We start from the raw sequence: 20322 nt of genomic DNA on the forward strand, positions 1-20322 counted from the left end.
ACAGTGCTGTTGACGTGGACATCGCCCTGGTGGAATGAGCAGTAACATGATCATTCAAAGGCCGGCCGGCCTTGTCGTGGCAGAATGAAATCGCAGAAGAGATCCATCTGGAGATGCTTTGCTTTGTGAGAGGCATACCCATTCGCGGTCTGCTGTATGCCACGAACAGTTGCGAAGATTTCCTGAGAGCCTTAGTCTTGTCCAGGTAGAACTTTAGGCATCTCATAAGGTCCAAAGAATGCAGCGATCTTTCAGCTGCTGTTGAAGGGTTGGCAAAGAAGGACTTAAGGACTATTGGTTCATTGAGATGAAAGTCCGTAGGTACTTTTGGAATGAACTTAGGGTTTGGTCGCAGAATCACCCTGTCATGTCTGAATTGCAGATATGGCTCCTGAATGGACAAAGCTTGCAGCTCGCTAACCCCTCTGGCAGATGTTAGAGCGAGCAAGAGCGCTGTCTTCCATGAGATGTGTTTAAGAGATGCCCGATGAATGGGCTCAAACGGGTGACGCATGAGTTGGTTGAGTACCAGATTAAGCTGCCATGTAGGAGGTACTTTCCGAGGCCTCGGAAAGGATCTATAGAGCCCCTTTAGGAATTGCTTGACCAGCCGACTTGACCACAGAGAAGGCCCTGTGACAGTTCTGGTGAACCTCGAGATAGCCGCCAGGTGAACCTTGATGGACGCATGCGCTAGTCCCGACTGAGCCAAATGCAGGAGGTACGGTAATATCTGTTCAGGGGTGATGGCGAGGGGCCGTAGGCCCTGGTCCGAACACCAAATGCAGAATCTCTTCCATTTGAGAGTGTAGGTTTTGTTCGTACTGTCCGCCCTTGCTTTAGCCAATACATCCCTGCAGTCTTGTGGGATATTCAGGCCACCGAACTCTGTGCTCAGGAGCCAGGCCGATAATTTGAGCGATTGGAGGTTCGGGTGCTGTACCTGCCCATTGGACATAGTCAGGAGGTTCGGGTGTTGTTTCAGGCGAATCGGTGATCTGATGGAGAGTCGAAGCAGATCCGAGAATCAGTGTTGCCTCGGCCAGAACGGGGCAATTAGGATCAGGGTACAGGGTTCCACCTTCATCTTCCTGAGGAGCCCATCGGGAATGGAGGAAAAGCGTATGCAAAGGCGCTGAACCATCCGATGGAAAATGCATTTCCTAGTGACCCTTGTTGGGGATGCCAACTTGCGTAGCTTGGGCATTTGGCGTTCCCCTTGGTGGCAAATAGGTCGATGTTCGGGACTCCCCATAGAGAGAAGATGTGAGTGAGAGCGCTGTCGGAAAGTTCCCACTCGTGGGAGAGGGATTTCGGCCTGCTCAGGGCGTCCGCGATGGTATTGTCTTTTCCTGGGACATATTCCGCTTTGAGCGGGATTCCGTGCAGCACTAGCCAGTTCCAGATCTTTTGCGATTCGCGTGAGAGAGAGAGCGAACGCGTTCCCCCTTGTTTGTTGAGATAGTGCATCGTCGTGGTGTTGTCTGTCCTGACGAGCACCGGGGAGTTCTGGATGCGTGGTAGGAAGGCCTGGAGAGCTAGATACACGGCTCTCAGCTCCAAAAGGTTTATATGGAGCGATTTTTCCTGAGTGTCCCATTTGCCGCTGATCCGAAGGTCCTGGAGAACAGCGCCCCATCCCTCTAGGGAGGCGTCCGTGGTTATCACTAGAGGTGATGCTGGAAGGAGAAACGGTAACCCTACAGTTAGATTCTTGCGTCTTTTCCACCATTGCAGACCTTTGGACATTTTTGGGGTGATCCGAATAATGTCTTCGAAGGAGCCAGTACTTTGAGTCCATTGGCTCGTGAGTGCCTCCTGCAGGGGGCGCATTCTGAGTCTGCAGTGCGGGATGAGGAGTATGCAGGAAGACATCATACCTAGGAGGGAGGTGTAAGTCCGAACTTTTAGGTGTGTCTTAGTCGCCACAGCCGTGGCCAGAGATGAGATCTTGTCCGTCCTCTCCTTCGAGGGGAAGGCTCTTGTGCACTTCGTGTCCAAGGTGGCCCCTAGGAAGGTAATTTTCGTTGAGGGGACCATGCAGGATTTTTTGAGATTGAGCGTTAATCCCAGCCTCTGAAAAAGATTGGTGCAGGCGTTGGAGGATTCGGCTGCGTCTCCAGGTGAGGGTGCTTTCACCAGCCAATCGTCTAGGTAGGGGAAGACTTGGTGACCCAGTTGGCGTAGGAAGGCTGCCACCGGTACAAGGCACTTCGTGAAAATCCGCGGCGCGGACTTGAGGCCGAATGGCAGGACTTTGAACTGATAGCGACGGCCCGCCACCTCGAACCTCAGGAATTTCCGGTGACTTCTGAGGATGGGGATGTGGTAGTAGGCATCCTGGAGATCTAAGGATGTCATGAAATCTCCTCTTTCTAGAATGCCCAGAATTTCTTGAATCGTTACCATCCTGAACGATTGGCTCCGGAGGAAGGCGTTGAGCGCCCGGAGATCCAGGATGGGCCTCCACTTGTTCTCTTTTTGTTGTACAAGAAAGAAGTGGGAGTAAAATCCCTTTCCCTTTGAGGATGCTGGTACTCTTTCGATTGCTCCTTTCTGTAGCATTGTCGAAAGTTCCTTGAGAAGCAGGCGCAGGTGTTTGTGCGTCCGTCTGCGTGGAGGTGTATGGGGAGGGATGGAGGTGAATTCGAGAGAATGGCCGAATCGAATTTGAAGAACCCACCGGTCCGTGGTGATGTACTGCCAATTGTTGAGGAAATGGGTCAGTTTTCCTCCAATTTGAAAGGATGGAGAGGGTGGTTGGACTGGCTGGAGTAATCGGTCACTGGCGGCCGCCAGCGCCCCTCTTGGTAGTTTTACCTATGTAGTTAGATCTTCCAAACGAAGATTGGCGGCCTTGCTGCTGTTTGTTTTGGTATTGGCCTTTGTGATTGTATGAATACGAGGACCTGTTCTGATAGGAACCTCGATAAGAGGACTGACCTCTTGATCTGTTGCCCCGAAAGGACTGGTTTCTGGACTGTAGAGTGCCCAGAGCCCTTGCCGTGTCTGTGTCCTTCTTAATGGCCTGCAGTGCCTCGTCGATTTTTTCCCCAAAAAGGTGCTGTCCATCGAAGGGCATGTCTAGAACCTTCGATTGTACTTCCTGGCGGAATGATGTCTCTCTCAGCCATCCTTGACGTCGTAGGACTGCAGCCCCCGCAAGTTGACGGAAGCCTGTCATGGCTGCGTCGATAGCAGTCAATTAGTTCCGCTGCTGAAGATTGACCTTCCACCAGGAGCGCCTTTACCTCACCCTGGACTGCGTCAGGCAGTTCCTTCACGTAAGGGGCTATGTCCTCCCAGAGTTGGCGATTGTAACGCCCCAACAAGGCAATGGAGTTGGCCACCTTGATGGTCATGGCCGATGTGGTTGTGAAGCGCTTTCCAATCGTGTCAAGTTTCCTGCCCTCCTTGTCCGGGGGGACGGACAGTGGCGAGGAAGGGTTGCGGGAGTGTTTCTGGGCCGCCTGTGTCACCACCGAGGCTGGTTTGGGGTGACCATTGAGGCAAGCCGCCGCAGTAAGTGGTGCTCTATATTTCTTGTCTAGGCGTGGAACAACCGCCGGTACAGAAGCGGGTGTCAGCATTAATTTCTTTCCTTGTTCCCGCAAGAATTCTATAATCGGAATAGCTTTAGCGGGCTTTTGAGTCTGTTCTTTAAAATCGTGCAAGAAACAGTCTGTTTCTGTTGATTCCACAGCCATATGGAATCTCTTCGCTGCCCTCTCCACAAGCTTATGGAAGCCGGCAATGTCCACAGGCGGGGAGTCCACCTGACGTGGTTGTGGTGAAGCTGGAGATGATGCCACATATTCATCCTCTTCATCCTGGTCAGAGTGGTCCGAGTGTACCTCCTGGACCTCTCCTTCCTCTAGTTCTTCCTCCTCCTCATCATCGTCCGAAGAGACCACCACCTGAGGCTGGACGTCATGGTGGGTTTGAGGGTGATGCGGAGTTTGTTTTGGGGCGGACACCGGCACTTGGACTGTAGGTGTCCGATTTCCCTTGTCCTCAGGCGCATGAATCTTAGGCGCTGGACCGCCTCTGTCCGCCTCTGGAAAGCGTTGTTTGTAATCCTGTACCAGGAATCTTAAGTCATCAACCAGGGTCGCCGGTAAGCATATCATGGGGGTGACTTCCGTGCGGACACTAGTATGGACAGAGTGTTCCTGATAGGTGAAGTCTTCCTGTTCCTCATCAGTGCTTTGGCATTTGATGTTAAGGTCCGAGACCGAAGTAGCGGGATCCAGGTGGTCATCCTCTTCGGATTCTTCGCTTTGGAAGATTTCCTGAGGTGGCTGCGTCTCCACTTTGCTCGGAGACGTTGTTTCCGGGGTAATCTGCGGTTTGTTAGGTTTGCCAGACTTCGTATCAGAGCCTGTCGTCGTCGAGGGAACCGTCGACGGCGGCAGCATGAGGGTCGATACTTCCACCAGTTTCGATTTTTTCCATGGCTCAGGCAGTGCCCCCTTAGACGACGAGCCTTCCGTCGACGGTGTCGTCGTCGTCGTCGAGTCCTTAGTCGACGGAGTCTTCGTCGACGTGGTAGTCGCCGTCGAGCCTTTCGTCGACGGAGTCGTCGACGAGGTCCTCGTCGACGGTGGAGCTGGCGACGGATTCTTGGTCGTCGACGACTGCGAAGTCGTCGTCGACGTCTTCGTCGACGGTGTTTTCGTAGACGACGTCCTCGTCGTCGAGTCCCTCGTCGACACCTTCGTCGTCGACGGTGGGATCTTTGGTAACGTCTGCGACGACGATGGGCTCGTCAATGACGACGTCGTCGTCGACGGTGTAGTCTTCGTCGTCGACATGGTCTTTGTCGTCGACGATTTTAGGAGTATAATAGAGGAAACAGGTCTACCTGAAGATGAGGAAGACGTAGTCGTCGTCGACGCTGAAGGCGACGACGCTGATGTGGTAGACACTGTGGTCGTGACTGAGGTAGTCCTCTGGGCTTGTCTAGAGGAGGAAGCAGGCTTCTTAAAGGTTTTATCATCCTTAGCAGACACTGAAGATGTTACAGATCTCGCCTCTGAAGACTTCTTGAGTGTCTTCGTAGGAGGAGTGTCTGAGGGGCCAGGGGAAGACACCCTAGGCCTCTTTTGGGAGACAGCTGAGGTCCTGGAAACACTGCTCACAGAGGAGTCCAGATTGTCTCTGTCCTTAAGCCTGTCCAGCCAAATAAGAAGGCGACCTTCCCTATCTCTCACGGTCTTTTTAGGAAAAGACCTACAAATCTTGCATTTGTCTGAGACATGGTCAGGGTAAAGGCAATACAAGCACAGGTCGTGCTGATCATCCACATGGATCCTCTTCTTGCTACAGGAAGAGCAGGCCCTGAAAAGGGCTTTCTTCTTTGAATCGGACATGGAAGAAGCAGTGGAAAGAATACACTTACTGCCAAGACAGTGTAGTGAAGTAATCCTTGAAGAGTTGAGGGTTCAGATAACACTTTCCAAGAAAGTCTGATGAATTTTGAGGAATCCTGAGGAGAGCTCAGGCTGGAGACTCCCTAGCACAATGTGCGGTAGAAAATCTGAGGGACTGAGGCTCCTCCCAGGAAGGTTCTAGAGGGAGGTCGGAGCTGATTGGCTGACTGTGAGAGTTTGGTCCTTTTTACATAAGGACAAGGAAAGGCTACTAAGGGGAGGCCCTTAGACCCTTTTTCTCTATGTATGTCTATGGACATTACTTTTTTATTTACCGGAGGCTCCCGTCTCGACGACGGGGAATGATTCAGGCATGTGAATCTATGAAAGACACCCCTAATACTGGATAAGTAATGTTATATGGGCTAGATTCACACTTCTCAGATCCTGGGACTGATGTGATATCACATCTCTATGAAAAAAAAAATAACTTTAATCTGAAAACGGTCAACATGTGCACCCCAACCAATTAGGAAGGCATCACAAATATTTGACATGTGACATCTTGATGAAAATCCACACTACCGAGGAGATTTTGGCTACCAATACCAATGGACTGACCAGGCAGCGTGAGGTGAGAAGTCATATCTCCCATGGGTCAGAATATTGGCCCCACTGGTCCTCCAAACGCTGTTCCAATGGACTCATGTAAAGGAGAGCATGTGGAAACAGGAGGATGCAAGATGACATTCAACTCAGTAGAGATTAAATCCACCTTCATATAGTATTGACAAAATACACACTTGATAACCAAGAAGGTATGCAATACACAAGAGATCGAAAAAACATGTTAAATTAGACAAGAAAAGCCACAGGGATGATGCAATCTCGAGGACTTGGTTGTGCCTTTTTTTTGCCACATGAAAGACACTTTACAGAGACTGTATTTAGTGAATTTGATAAATGTTTTCGGTCAGAATACAGAAAAATATTAGCCACCAATTGACATTAAGTGAAATACTTTTACAGTGGCTTTGGAAATATTTCAAAGTGAAAAAAGCCAAAAATGTCTGAGCTCAGTGCTTCAGAAACCAGCCACCAGGAGACAGAAAATACTAAAATAAGAACTAGAGCAACTGCCACTGAAATGGCATCATGGAATTCTGAAAGATTGGATTTGCAGTGTCCATTTTCAAGTCTTACATAGCTGCAGGCAGTCTAGCTACAGTGCTTTGGTTTTATATTCATTTCATTAAAAAAAAAGCTTGTGATGCAGGTTTTTCGTCATCACTAAGTTTTTTTTGGCATCTTTTTTACTGCACTGCTTTAAGGAAAATGAATTAAACCGGCCAATATAACCTAATTGGCTGATAAATTGTTTTAAATGAGATTTGGCTTTTCTGATTTAAAGGTTAAACGATTACCTTTTTAAATGTGCTTCGGGGTCCAACATGTGGGTGGCGTAATTGCCTGCTTATGATCAAGTGAGATCTCCTGAATGAGAACAGCAGCTTCTGTTTCCCAGCTTCCTTGCCCAGTTCAGCATTATCTGGTACTGTTCCGTGGTACAGACCGAGAACACTGTGCTAATCTTGTGCCATAGGTGCAGATGATGGCTTTGGCATTGACATGGCACAAAGAGAAACTGAGGACGTCCAAACAAGTTACACCAACATGTCTATGTGGTTATTAGGCATTTGTAAAGCGCAGCTATCTCCCAACAGGCATCTTGGCGCTGTTAACTTGCCAGCATGAGAGCCATAACTGTTACAGTTAACACTGAGTCTAGCGGATTTAAATTTTCTATTTCCATGAGAAGAGCCAACTTTTTAGTTCCTTTCTGAAGCTCAACAAGTTGGCATTGATTTTCAGGGGGAGTGGGAGATCATTCCAAAGTTGAGCACCTTGGACCTGGAAGGATCTGCCTCCAAGTCGTATCTTTTTAAAAGAAGGGACAGCTATTAAGCCTGCATGGGATGAGCTTAAGGTCTGTACAGGCTTATAGAGCTCAACTGTCTGTTGACGTGCTTTGGATCAAATGCCATTTATGGCCCTATGCAATATGCATGAGGCTCTAAAGATGCACCTTTCTTTTTACAGGTAGCCAGTGAAGTTTCTGTAATGTCTCAGTTACAGAGTCCCACCTTCCTTTGTTTAGTGAAAGTTTGATGGCTAAAACCTGGATTCTCTGGACCTGTATGAACAGATACACTGGGCTACTTTGTAGCAGGGAGTTAGAAGCTGATTTGCAAATTCAAAGCGATCAATATGATCACATATTGAGCTGAAGGACTTCTGGTCACAAAGACTTGCAGTCCTAGGAAGCCCAGTACTTGGTGCCAAAAGAGTTAGTTGAGTACTCAGAAAGTAGTGCTAATCTTCTGAGCTTGCATGCAAACGAGAAGATGTATGGGGCAATGCTGGCCTGGGTGATGGGAGCTGTTGCCATGGTATAAATGCGGGCACACTTTAGTGGGAACATCAGTGTTGCTATAGATTTGAACAAATTGGCTACAATAGTGCATGGATGGAAGCCCTTGGGGTGGCTGGTATCTTATTGAGAAACCATACTTGGCTCACAAGTAGAACACTCATCTGGGGTAAAGCAGGAATGAGGGCCTGGAAGGGTGCCAAATAGTATTTACATGGAGCTAGGCTCAATTAAGCATTACAAAGCTCCAGAGTCACTGCAATGGGTCTAAACCGAGAACTCTATTTACACCAACAGCGGGCGATGGACTAGACTGCTCAGCGTAATGGACCTGCAGCACAGCTACAAAAGGGAGTAGTTGAATTGACACTTCAGTGCAGCAATCGTACAGTTCCGCATATATACCTGGAGTAGGACTCACATTGACTGTACAGCAGACTAGAAATCCGGTTTAGATTTAAAAGGATCCTCTTTTCCTAGGCGCTTCACACTTTTCCACGGCTATAACAGGATCCAAACAATTTCACCTTCTCTGTGGTAGCGTGCATACTGCATGAGAAGGAGTGATCAACAAGGGAAGGGTCATGGGTGGAATGTTTAACACCTTACTCAATATTCCTAGATGAAACTCAAAATCTATTCAGTGATTGGAGTACCCTTACTCTGCATGTAAACCAGGAGCTTTCTGGAGAGTGGGTGTGAGAAAGTGGCTCTATATATACTGGACTAGAATGAAGTACAGTGTGTGTTTAGAGTCCACCAACCCCAGAGGTATAACCGAGGTTAAAGTCAGAACAGACCTTACTCTCCAAAGTGGTAGCTTGGTCGAGCAGTAAGGCAGTACCAGAGGACAGTGTAAAGCATTTGTTGCACTCAGTCAGCAAAAGGTTTCACACACTCAAGTACTGAACTCCAGGCCAATTGTTTTTATATCCACAGATATAATAGTTTTATTTTTAGAACCAACAGTTCTAAAAATATACTTTTCTGGTTACGAGTACTCATGTAAATACTCTGCCAAGGGGCAATAAAGGTTGTGCACACAAGATTACAGTATTGATAGTAAGCAACACAGTCCTGAAAAACACTTTACAATTGAGCTCAATGGGTTTTCTACATATAAGTACAGTTGATTACTTTATCGATTACTTTGGGAGTTCCAGACTAGGTCTTAGATTCAGTCCTGGGGTCTAAGCTGAAACCAGATTAGCAAAAACGTTTTAGTTACTGTAGTGAATTTTCATGAATATAAAGCGGTTTAAAAAGTTCACACTTAGAAACTTTTCAATGTAAATCTCACAATGTTATGGTCTTAACTCAAAACAGGTAGGTAATTGCGATTCAGTATTTCGTATGATTTTTAAAGAATATTTGTCGTTTTCAAAAGTAGACACTTAGAAGAAATTTCATAGAAAAGCAGACAATGGGTTCCTATGGAGAAAATACAGATTACTAGTAACCCCGCTAGGGATTACTTTTGCGGTTCAGTACTGGACTGAAAGGTACAGTGCTGGCTTCTCCCCTGAGCCCAGGTGAGTACTTCGGAATTCGTACTTTGGCTGATTTTATAGGAATATTTTCAGTTTTCAAAACTTCACACTTAGAATATTTTCGAGTCAAAATGAGTCAACGTTATCCAATAGCAGGTAAGTGAATTACCGGTTTCCAGGTGAGTACTTAGTAGTTGACGGTAAGGTTCTGGGCATAGACTCAGGGGTCCCCCAGGGTCAGGTAAGTACAGTTAGATCCGTCACAGCGGCACAGGGGCGTCCGGGTGCAGAGGTAGGTAACCCCGACATAGCCGTAGCCCTCCCCCAGGGTTACTCTTTCTACAGACAGGACAGACTGAAAGGCAGAGGAGGAGGTGTTGCAATTATTCTGAAGAACACCTTTAATTGTCACACCTGCCTTGACCCTCTCATCGACGCAGAGGGAATGGGCTTTTCCATCAAACTCAGCCAATCCCTCTCCCTCTCAGGCGGCCTGATTTACCGCCCACCCGGCAATGCTTCTAAATTTCTCAACTCTCTCAATGACGCTCTGGGACACTTGCTACTTTGTTACCCACACTTTACCCTGCTAGGAGATTTTAATTTGCACCTTGAGACCTCCGCCGACTCTCAAACTAGTAATTTTCTTCAGACACTTGAAATTTTCAACCTACAACAAAGTGTCACGTTGCCAACACACTCACTTGGTCACACCTTAGATGGTATTTGCTCCAATTTCCCTTCTCTCTCCACCCTGCCACCCCCTACCCCAGATATGGACTGATCACTGCCTGATCCCCTTCCACATCTCTAGCTGCCACCCCCCAACCATCAATAAACGCATTCCTCATCATGGTCACTCTACAAACTGGAAAACGGTCCAGAAAAATCTCATTCTCGATCCCTTTTCCCAAACCAACTCCCCCTCTCTATCCGGCAACATCGATAAAGACGCAGGCCGCTTTCATAACTGGCTCTCACAAGAAATTGCTAAACGGTGCCCCTCCAATCATGAGGATAGCATCCGGAAGAAAACCAAAAACAAAGCTCCCTGGTTTACACCTGATTTAGCCTCCGCACATCTACTCTGCAGGAAAGCGGAACGTAAATGGCGTAGAACCTACAACAATGACGACCGAAGCGCCTACATACTTCAGAGGAAAAACTATCTCTCCGCCATCAAATCGGCCAAGAGAACATTCTACGTAAATGCCATTAAAGAAGCCAGCCAAAAGCAAAAAACTTTATTTACAATAGTAAAGACCTTCACCCATCCCAAAGCTCTCCAACCCGAAATCCCCCCATCCCAAGAGCTATGCGACAAGATCTCAGAATACTTTGACGATAAAATTACCTCCATTCAAAAAAACTCCCCCCCCCCCACCCCCCCCCCTTACCATCAATAAACATCCCGATCAACCTTGCTTGACTGCTGACAATCTCAAAAACTTCACCCCGGTCACTCTGGCTCAAACCAGAGAAGCGATTCTTTCCTGCAAATCCGGATCCCCCTCCGACCCCTGCCCCCCTAAGATTCTCTACCTAATCATTGATGAGATCAACCCTATCGTCAATGACATTATCAACCTGTCTCTCAGTTCTGGTTCTGTTCCCCGCTCATGGAAAAAAGGTGTTGTCAAACCACTTATGAAAAAAGCTAACAAATCCCCAGTAGACTTGACCAACCTTCGTCCCATCACCCTTCTCCCCGCTCTGGGTAAAATAACAGAACAGCTAGTCCACAAAGAACTTAAAACCTTTCTGGAATCCCACAACATACTCCATCCCCAGCAATCCGGGTTCCGGTCTAAACATTCAACCGAAACTGCCTTAATTGAACCGTCCGACACCATTAAATCACTGCAAGACCAAAGGAAGAAGGCCATTCTGATCCTTCTTGACCTCACGGCAGCTTTCGATACCATATCCCACTCCATCCTGATCAACAGATTAATGGACATCGGCATCTCTGACTCAGCCCTATCGTGGATCAGATCTTTTCTCAGCGATAGGTCCCAAACGGTCACCCTGGGCCCTTTTCAATCCAATGAGAAAAAGGTGTCCTCCGGAGTCCCCCAAGGGTCCAACTTAAGCCCCCTCCTTTTTAACATTTATCTCATCCCTCTTCTCACCCTGATAGAATCATTCGGCATAACTGTCACTTCATATGCCGATGATACTCAGTTGATCATCCCCCTAGACGACAATTCCAACAAGGCAGAGCTCAATCTCAAACACTGCCTAACTGCTGTATTCCAATGGATGGACGCAAACCACCTCCGTTGCAACTCAAATAAAACTGAGATCCTCCCCATTGGAAAGAACGCCTCCTTCTGTCCTGCCCTTTGGTGGCCTGACAACTCTGTTGCCCCCCCCCCCCCAGACCGTCACTTCTGCTAGAAACCTCGGGGTTCTTTTTGACTCTGATCTTTCATTTGACCACCATGCCATGACCGTAGCAGGCAAATGCTTCGGCATAATCAAATCCCTGAGAAAGTTCTTTGACTTCCTCCCCCTCGATTCCAGAAAAACGGTAACAGTAGCCCTCATTCTCTCGCGTGTAGACTACTGTAACGGTCTCTTGGCAGGTACCAAGAAGTCCACTCTCTCCAAACTTCAAAGTGTTCTACACACTGCCGCCCGCCTTGTCCTAAAATTACCTCGTAAATCCTCAATCTCCGCAGCCCTAAAGACCTTACATTGGCTTCCCCTGCACAAGAGAATACTCTTCAAGATTCTCACCGTTGCCTTTCGAGCCTTTAACAAAACAGGTCCCATCTATCTTACCAGACGCTTCCCACACTACAACCCGAGTCGTTCCCTCCGATCTTCACAAGAAAATTTCATGACCTCCACCAAGTTCAACCTGAAGTCTAAAGGCGGAAAAACCCTAAGCACCCTGGCTTCAAAGCCTGGAACAGCATGCCCAGACACCTAAGACTTCAGACACTTGAGAAGCCCTTTAGAAAACTTCTCAAAACATGGATTTTCAATCTTTCCGACGATTGGACCAAAGCCTCCATCTAGCCTTCCCCCTACCACTCTGTGACCTGGCTTCAAAGACTTTCAGCGCCATGATGCTCCTTCCGGAGCGAACGCCGAGCTCTATAAATACCCCTCCAAATATCCAAATATCCAATGATATCCAATGAGGGAAAGGGGGGCCTTCGGTTGGCAGCTGCTGGCTAGCAGGCCACGCAGCTCTGGGAGCTGGGCTCCTGGTCACTTGCCCAGGGCAAAGGGGGTAGTAGGATAGGACAAACATGTCACAGCCAGCGGCAATCGGGCGGCTGGGTGCAGGGTGCTCAATGTTATCCAATGAGGATCTTGAATAGGGAACAAAGGCTGCAGGCTCAGGGACGGAGACTCTTCAGGGGCGACCAGCACTTCGAGAGGTAAGTTGGGATGATGGAGTACAGGTAGGTACCCCAAAGGGAGGCACAGGGGGCGTCTTTGGGGGTCGGAAAAGCTTAACCTCGGCTGGTCGCGGTTGGGGTGGCCCCTGGTTCTGAGTCTGCAGGCGTCGGCTGGTTCGTTGAGGAGGGTCTTTGGGCAATGAACTTCGGGTCCCAGTCGCTGGGGGGATGTCCTTGTGGTCTTGGTTCGGGTTGACCCGGCCTGGGCTCGGCTGGTGCAGAGTGGACTGGTCCAGGTGGGTTGTTGCAGCAGAGCCTCTGCTGATGGGAGTCTCAATCTTCGAGAGGGTCAAGGCAGGCAGGTCCTCTGGGTGTCCCAAGGTTGCTGTCCGCGGAGGTCGCCGGGATTAGGCAGGAGCAGGTTCCAGGATCAACAGGCCGGTAGGGCTGGGGCCAAGTCAGTTGTTAATGTCCTGTTAGCAGCTGCGCGGCGGGTCTTCTTCTTGATCTTCTTTCGATATCGGGATCTGCCGAAGGAAGGTTCAGGGAGCCCCTAAATACTAAATTTAGGGGCGTTACAGGTAGGGCAAGGGCAGGGACCAATGGGTCCCTGTCTTGGGGTGAAGACACCCCCTAGCCTGCTCCTCTCCTGTGGGAGTGGGGCAGGAGACTAGCTGGGATTGGGCAGGGCTCCCCATCTAGAAGATGACCGGAGCCCGGGGTCGTGCTTCACCTCGCCTCCTCCACCTGAGGGGGGGAGTTGGCATAGGTTGGCACACCCTCCTTCCTGACGTAGTTTTTCCCGCCAGTCTTCCCGCCAGAGTGGGGGTAGAACGGGTGGGGGCCAGTTGCTGGGTACAGCAAATGATCTGGAGAAGCTCTCAGAGGCGGTATGCCTTTGAAGCTTCCCCCTGTCCATCCTGGGGGAGGAGACATAGTACCTCGCCCGGGATGTGCATTGTTGCTGGCCCAGGAGAGCAGGGGGCTCTCCACCCAGGGATCCAGCAACATGTCTGCTGTGTGGCAGCCTCTGCAGCCACTCAGCCCAGACGTGGATTGTAGGTTCGGGTTTTGGAAGGCATCTCTAAGATGCCCTCTCGTGCATCTTACATTAAATCCCACACTGGCATCAGTGCGGGTTTAATGTGCTAAGAAGTTTGTTACCAAACTTGTCAGTCTTCAGTGTAGCCATTATGGTGCAGTGGAGTTCGTAATGACAATCTCCCAGCACCATATATTCTTAAATGGCATATCTGCACTTACAGTGCTCAGGAATAGCCCTGGGTACTGTAGGGGCACAGGGCTCATGCACCTGTGCCCTCACCTCTGGCATAGAGTACCCAGCTAGAGGGGTGACTGAATTATGCCAGGGCAGTGGGGTCTGTGAGCATGGCACACAGGGATGTGTGCCATGTCGACTCTTGTTTTAGTTCTGCACTTAGGCACTCAGCCTGCAAAGGCAGTGTGTGGGTGCCATGGTACAGGGCCCCTGAGGGTGGCACAGTAAGTGCTGCAGCCCTCATGGGTCTTCTCTGGTCACAATGCCCTGGGTACCTTGGGAACCATTTACTAGGGGCTGACAGGTGGCCAGAGATGCCAATTGGGTATTTTGTTTCAGCATAGCTTTTCTTTTTAGGGAAGGAACACAGGCCCTGGGTACCTGATTGGCAGGGACCCAGGGCAGACTCTGTCAAAGCACATCAGCAGTTCAGAAAAAAGTAGGGGCATACCAAGGCAAGAAAGATGGCACTTTCTCACAGTGGGTCTACAAACAGAAGCACACAGACTAAACGTTCACTGGATGAGTTACTAAACTCAAGATGGAGTAATGTGAGGGTCAGCTGCTCCAAACTGATGGCCAGACATGCATGGGTTGAAATACAAGCTCTGTAGCATAAACTACATGCTCTTAATGAAGAAAAGCAGGAGGGGAAAAAACAGCAAAATTATGCATAAAAAAATAAACAAATCTAAACTGGAGGATGGGCCACATGTACAACTGAGTGGTAGAGAAGCAGATTCCAAACGACACAGTTTGTCAGAACAAAAGGTACTTCTGATGACACTCATACATGCAAGAGTGTGTATCATGAAGGCCATACTCATACACACTTTGTATATATGGCTGTATCAGTGGCTAAAGCTCTATAATACTATATTTGAATACATTGAACTCTGTACCACTGCAAAAGGACTGTAGGGATACAACCACCTCGAGTATGGGAAAGAGTATTAATTCTGGAACCTTTGCTGATCATCATCCTGCATACCAAATGTGATCTCTTTTCAGACTATATGTAGGACTATTTAATAGTTTTATGGTCATCCTCTGCTGCACTTACCAGGTGTGCTTGTCGTGGAGGATTTCGAAGTGGATGGCTCGGATTCTTCCTATTGAAATCAATAAATAATACAAATATTAGCTTCAGAATAAGTGGAACTGCAGCCTAATAGTAATGCAAACTCAAGTATTCTTTCCCTAGTATGATATTGCATTTTAGACAATCTCCAACCATACTTTTAACTGTGCCGAATTTTCTACATTTGTTTCATCACGTCAACTACTGTAACCAATTATAGTCTACACCAGTGTTTCCCAAACTGTAGTCCGCGGACCCCCAGGGGTCCCTGACACATTCCCAGGGGGTCCGCAGGCTGCAGTTTTAAAAGCACTGAAAAGTATCTTGTTTAATTAGCTGTTTTCAAAGAACAATAATAGTGTCAAGATAACGACAGTGATTAATTTCCCTGCTGGAAAGACATGAGAGTTTTGTCCAGTGGCAGCTGTGACTGAACCAATGAAGCACAGAGGGTTAATATGCCTACTGCAAAGAACATGTACCATGCATTTTAAAAAACAGTACTTGGTATGCATAGGTCAGGGGGTTACTGCTTTTGTCAGAGATTCTTTCATTACAGTGCAGTTCATAAGTGAATCTAATCTAGCACAGTGACAAAAAACTGTCAAACAGCTGCTTGCAAACTGCAAGGCACAAGTTAGTGACTTATCTTTTTTTCAGTCTTTCAGTATCCTGATGCTTCTAAAAAGGCTTATTTGGGTGGAAATACATTTGTGTTGTTAAAGTCAATGCTAACCACTGTGTTATGTTCTGAATTCTGAGTTTGTGCTGCTCCAGACCAGCACTCCTTGAGTTTGTGCTTCTCCGGACCAGCCTCCTTGGCTTAACACACTCCACTACTTCAGAAACGCAGGGCTGCACCATATTTACAAGAATATGGTGCAGCCCTGCATTTAGAGAGGTGTGGCTCACTGGTTAGAGGCGGCAGACCCGGAGGCTGAGAACGGCCCGGGACCAGGGTTCGATTCCCGACGCGGCAGGGTCGAGGACCAGGGTCAGCGGACTGATAATTCTCGCCTCGGTGCCCACTTTGGTCAGTGATCACACTCGGTAACTCTGGGCATTAAGCTTGCCTCATCTCTACAACGGCCCCCCACAGACGCCGGGGATGCCTGGCTTCACCTTGGAGATACCCAGCATGGGACCATCTCACAGGGAAAGCCAGGACGGGTTCCCCAGCGGTCATTCGCGCCAGGATACTCCGGTAGTAATTGAGCGCGCTATAAAACACCTTACATTTACATTTACATTTCGCCTGCGTTGGCGCTACATTTAACAGGGGAAGATTGTTTATGTTCAGGAAAGGCCCCCCTCCTGCAAATAAACAATCTTGAAATTTCATTTTGTCACTTATATGTGTGCTGCTTAATGCAGCACACATCTAAGTTACAAAATGTAATTTTTTAAAAGATTGTTGATGTGAAGGAAGGGTCGCCTTCCTGAACCTAAACAATACAAGGCGTTTTGCAAAAACGAGGAGAAAGAAGCATTTCTCCTTGTTTCGCCAAGTTAAGACCAGGTTTTCCCTGGTCTTAATTTTGGTGTTATGTTATGTTATGTTATGTTATGTTATTGGTTCATTTTTATAGCGCACGGCTACTCAAAAAGAGTGTCCCGGCGCTTTTATTGGAGAAGGCAAGAAAACTGCAACATAATAACATAACACCAAATGAAAAACTAAAAGAGTAGTGAGCCAGAAATACCAAAAAGAACGACTACTGAATAAAAAGCCACGTCTTAAGGCCTTTCCTAAAAGCCAATAAACTAGTGGCACCCCGCAGGGCCAGCGGCAGAGAGTTCCATAGCTGAGATGCCAGCAATCCAAAAGAGCGCCCACCAAGGCGCGCTTTCTTTACCCGAGGGACGACAGCAAGGTGCAGGGATTCCGACCTCAGAGACCTGGTCGGATGATAAAAGACCATTCTCTTTTGGAGATACTTAGCTCCCCCCTTGTGAAGAGCTTTATAGACCAAGGTCAGAGCCTTTAAAGGCGATCCTCTTGCGAATGGGCAACCAATGTAACGTTACCAGCAGGTCCGAGGCACTGGAGCGCCTACTAAGGCCGAAGATAGCCCTGGCCGCGGCGTTCTGCACCACTTGAAGGCGCTGCAGCAGGTACTCTGGAAGGCCCAGGTAAAGAATGTTGGAATAATCCAACCTGGACCCAATCAGAGCCTGAACTGTCAGCGTCCTATGTTCCACGGATAACAAAGGAAGAAACCTCCGCAGCATCCTAAGGATGCCAAAGCACATGCCAGACACCCCCAGGATCTGCGATTTCAAGGTTAACCTGTTATCCAGCTTCACCCCCAGATTCTTTGCAACCTGAGAGGAGCAGGATGGAGGGAACATATCCTGTGGCCACCAAGTCTGCCAGTCAGGCTCGGTGTCGCACCCAAAGAAAAGTACTTCGGACTTGTCGGAATTGCACTTGAGGCTGTTTAGATGGAACCAATGAAAAACAGCCCCAAGGCAATCCCGAATACTCTCCCCATCAAAGTCGCCTCCTCTCGTACAAGAGAAGAGGAGCTGGGTGTCATCCGCATAGGATACGATCTGGGCACCATGCGACTCCACCAGTGCCGCCAACGGGGTCATAATGATGTTAAAGAGGGTCGGGCTCAGAATAGAGCCCTGAGGGACCCCGACTCCCAGAGGCGGCATCACGGCGGAATCAGGCGGGGCCCAGATCGTTTGCCGGCGGCCGGCAAGAAAGGAAGAAAACCAGTCGAACACCGTCCCCCGTATGCCTATCTCGCGAAGTCTTGCGAGGAGACCATCATGGGGAACGGTGTCGAAAGCCGCCGACAGGTCTAGCATCACCAGCATGACTTTGCCCCCAGAGTCCAGAGCCCCTTTAATGGTTTCCGAAACCTCCAGGAGCGCAGTCTCAGTGCTAAGATGGGGACGAAAGCCCGATTGGGTGGGGTGCAAGATCTCATTAGATTCAAGGAAATTGGAAAGCACGCCTTGAACGTGCTTTTCCAGAATCTTCGTGAGGGCCGGCAGCAAAGAGATGGGCCTATAATTAACTGGGGCCTTCGGGTCTAGGCCAGATTTTTTAAGCAAGGGGATCACCATCGCCTGCTTCCAGGTTTGCGGGACCACACCTAGCCTCAACGAAAGATTCAAAAGCGGATTAGCCAGCGGGTTGATCACCTCCGCGACTTTCGCTAGAAATTTAGCCGGGCATGGGTCAAGGGGAGAACCCGATTTTAAATTGCCCATTAGAGCCAGGGAGTCCGGAGCAGAGATCGGAGGAAACACACTCAACGTCGCCCTTGGCCCGGTCTGTGGCAGAGTGGTGATATCACGTTCAGTTTGGCCCACAGACATTGGTACCAGGAATGACTCCTGGATGCGTTGGATCTTGCTCGTAAAGAAGTAAGCAAGATCCGCGGCCCAGGTACCAGATGGTTTTTGGTCCGAGGTGTTCGACCAAGGTGAGGTGAATTCTCTCACGATGGAGAATATCTCCTTGCAGGAGTTGGAAGCAGCATCAATTCTCCTGGCAAGATACGCTTTTTTTTCCAGGCGAATGTCCCGGTGATAAGCCTTGACCACCGTTTTATAGGTCAGCTTGGCAGCAGTGTCATATTGTGCCCGCCAAGGTCTTTCGGCTACCTTGCACTGCTGCCGCGTAGCCGACAGTGCAGCGGTAAACCAGGGCGCGGAGACCCGTTTCGGTGACGGGCGAGATGTTACTTCCGGGGCGAGATCGTTTAGCCTGTCCAAAAACCAATCCTGCATGGTCTGCAAGTCCCTGTCTAGGTCGCCTGATAGGAGGCAGGGATGGGCCACAGCTGCTTGAGCCAGCATCTCTGGGGTTACTCGATGGAATGCCCTATGGACATGACCCTGTTGATGTGCAGGGGTAGGCACTGACTTACCTATGCCCTTGATGACAAATTTGGCAAGGAAGTGGTCTGACCAAAGGACAGGAGCAACCTCTATACCCTCAAGAGGGACAGACGAGAAAACTTGGTCAAGGGTGTGCCCCTTCTCATGCGTGGGCTCCTGAAGGTAAGGGGCAAGTCCCAGAGGGGTTAGCGCCTCAGAGAGTTTGGTGGCAGCCGGATCGGATGGATCATCCAATCGAAAGTTGAGATCGCCAGCCACGATAAAATGTTCAGCTTTCAGGGCCAACTCAACCAACACCGAATCCAGATCTTCAAAGAAGGTGCCGGGTGCACCAGGTGGCCTGTATATTAGCAGTCCCTTAAAGGATTGGTGGGGCGATAGAGTAATGGAGAAGGCTAGGGTCTCAGAGCCTCGGATGTCAATAGCTGGCAGGATCAAACAAGGGATTCCTTTCCGGACCACTAACGCCACTCCACCTCCCCTTCCCTTGGCTCTATCCTTTCTGAAGATGTTATAATCAGGCGGGATTGCCATAGCAACGTCAGGGTTAGAAGAGTCGGTCCACCATGTCTCAGTGAGCATGAGGCATAGTGGCTTCTCTATGTCGAGAAGCTCATAAATGTCCTGCGCATGTTTGCATGCTGACCTGGTGTTTAATTTGCTTCCCATTTACGCTGCTCTTGTAAATAGGGGGCAGCGTCAAAATGAATGGGTGTTGCAGGGGAAACGCCCACCACAACACCCACTCTCCACCGCTTTCATGCTAAGGATTGTGTGAAAGGGGGTCTTATTTACAAGGAACTGTTAAGCCACGTTAAGTGGCTTTAAGTTGCCTTGTAAATAAGGCAAAGCCCATATCGCCACAGGAACGTCTCAAAAAGTGATGTTCCAATAGTGATAGGTGATTCTAAATCTACCCCTAAAATCATTAGTAATTAGAGTATTTGTTTTGTGTGCACATGTGTGTTAATTTTTTTCCGAATTACTGTTAATGTTTGAAATTTAAATCCTACAAATTGCTTGGGGGTCCCCGGCTTCCAGTGGTGACTCAATGGGGGTCCTCAGGAGTCAAAAGTTTGGGAACCACTGGTCTACACAGATTGTCCTGTCCCCTAAATGATACTCTTTCACAGACCCTTTTGTTGACAATCTATTGGCCCAAACAACCTACAATTTTGCTATCATGCTATTTTTCCAATCTCAAGGACCTAATGGATTTATAATGAACTTGCAATGTATTTTTTGTTGATAAAACTTTAAACGTTCCAGAAACCTAACAAAAAGCAGAAAATGCTGCTTTGGGAATTTGATTGATATGTATAAAATGTGTTTAAGGACCAATGGTCTAAATAAACATTTCCTTGACTGACTGATATAAAATGGTTTTTAAAATTACTTCCAAGTACAACACAACATCTGAACTCAATTTGGTCATCTCTAATCGGATACAAA

The 20322-nt window shown here is 48.5% G+C and overlaps 1 protein-coding gene across 6 annotated transcripts in view; it reads right to left on the reverse strand.

Moving 5' to 3' along the window:
• Positions 1-20322, reverse strand: part of ENAH (ENAH actin regulator) — a 799370-nt gene that overhangs the window by 114395 nt on the left and 664653 nt on the right. For all 6 annotated transcript variants that reach the window (XM_086926161.1, XM_086926157.1, XM_086926158.1 and 3 more), the window contains one exon: positions 14992-15040. In XM_086926161.1, coding sequence (XP_086782287.1) covers positions 14992-15040 — 49 coding nt within the window. The remainder of the gene's footprint in view (positions 1-14991; positions 15041-20322) is intronic.

The sequence above is a fragment of the Lissotriton vulgaris genome, chromosome 6 (genome assembly GCF_964263255.1).
Source record: "Lissotriton vulgaris chromosome 6, aLisVul1.2, whole genome shotgun sequence".
Lineage (NCBI taxonomy): Eukaryota > Metazoa > Chordata > Amphibia > Caudata > Salamandridae > Lissotriton > Lissotriton vulgaris.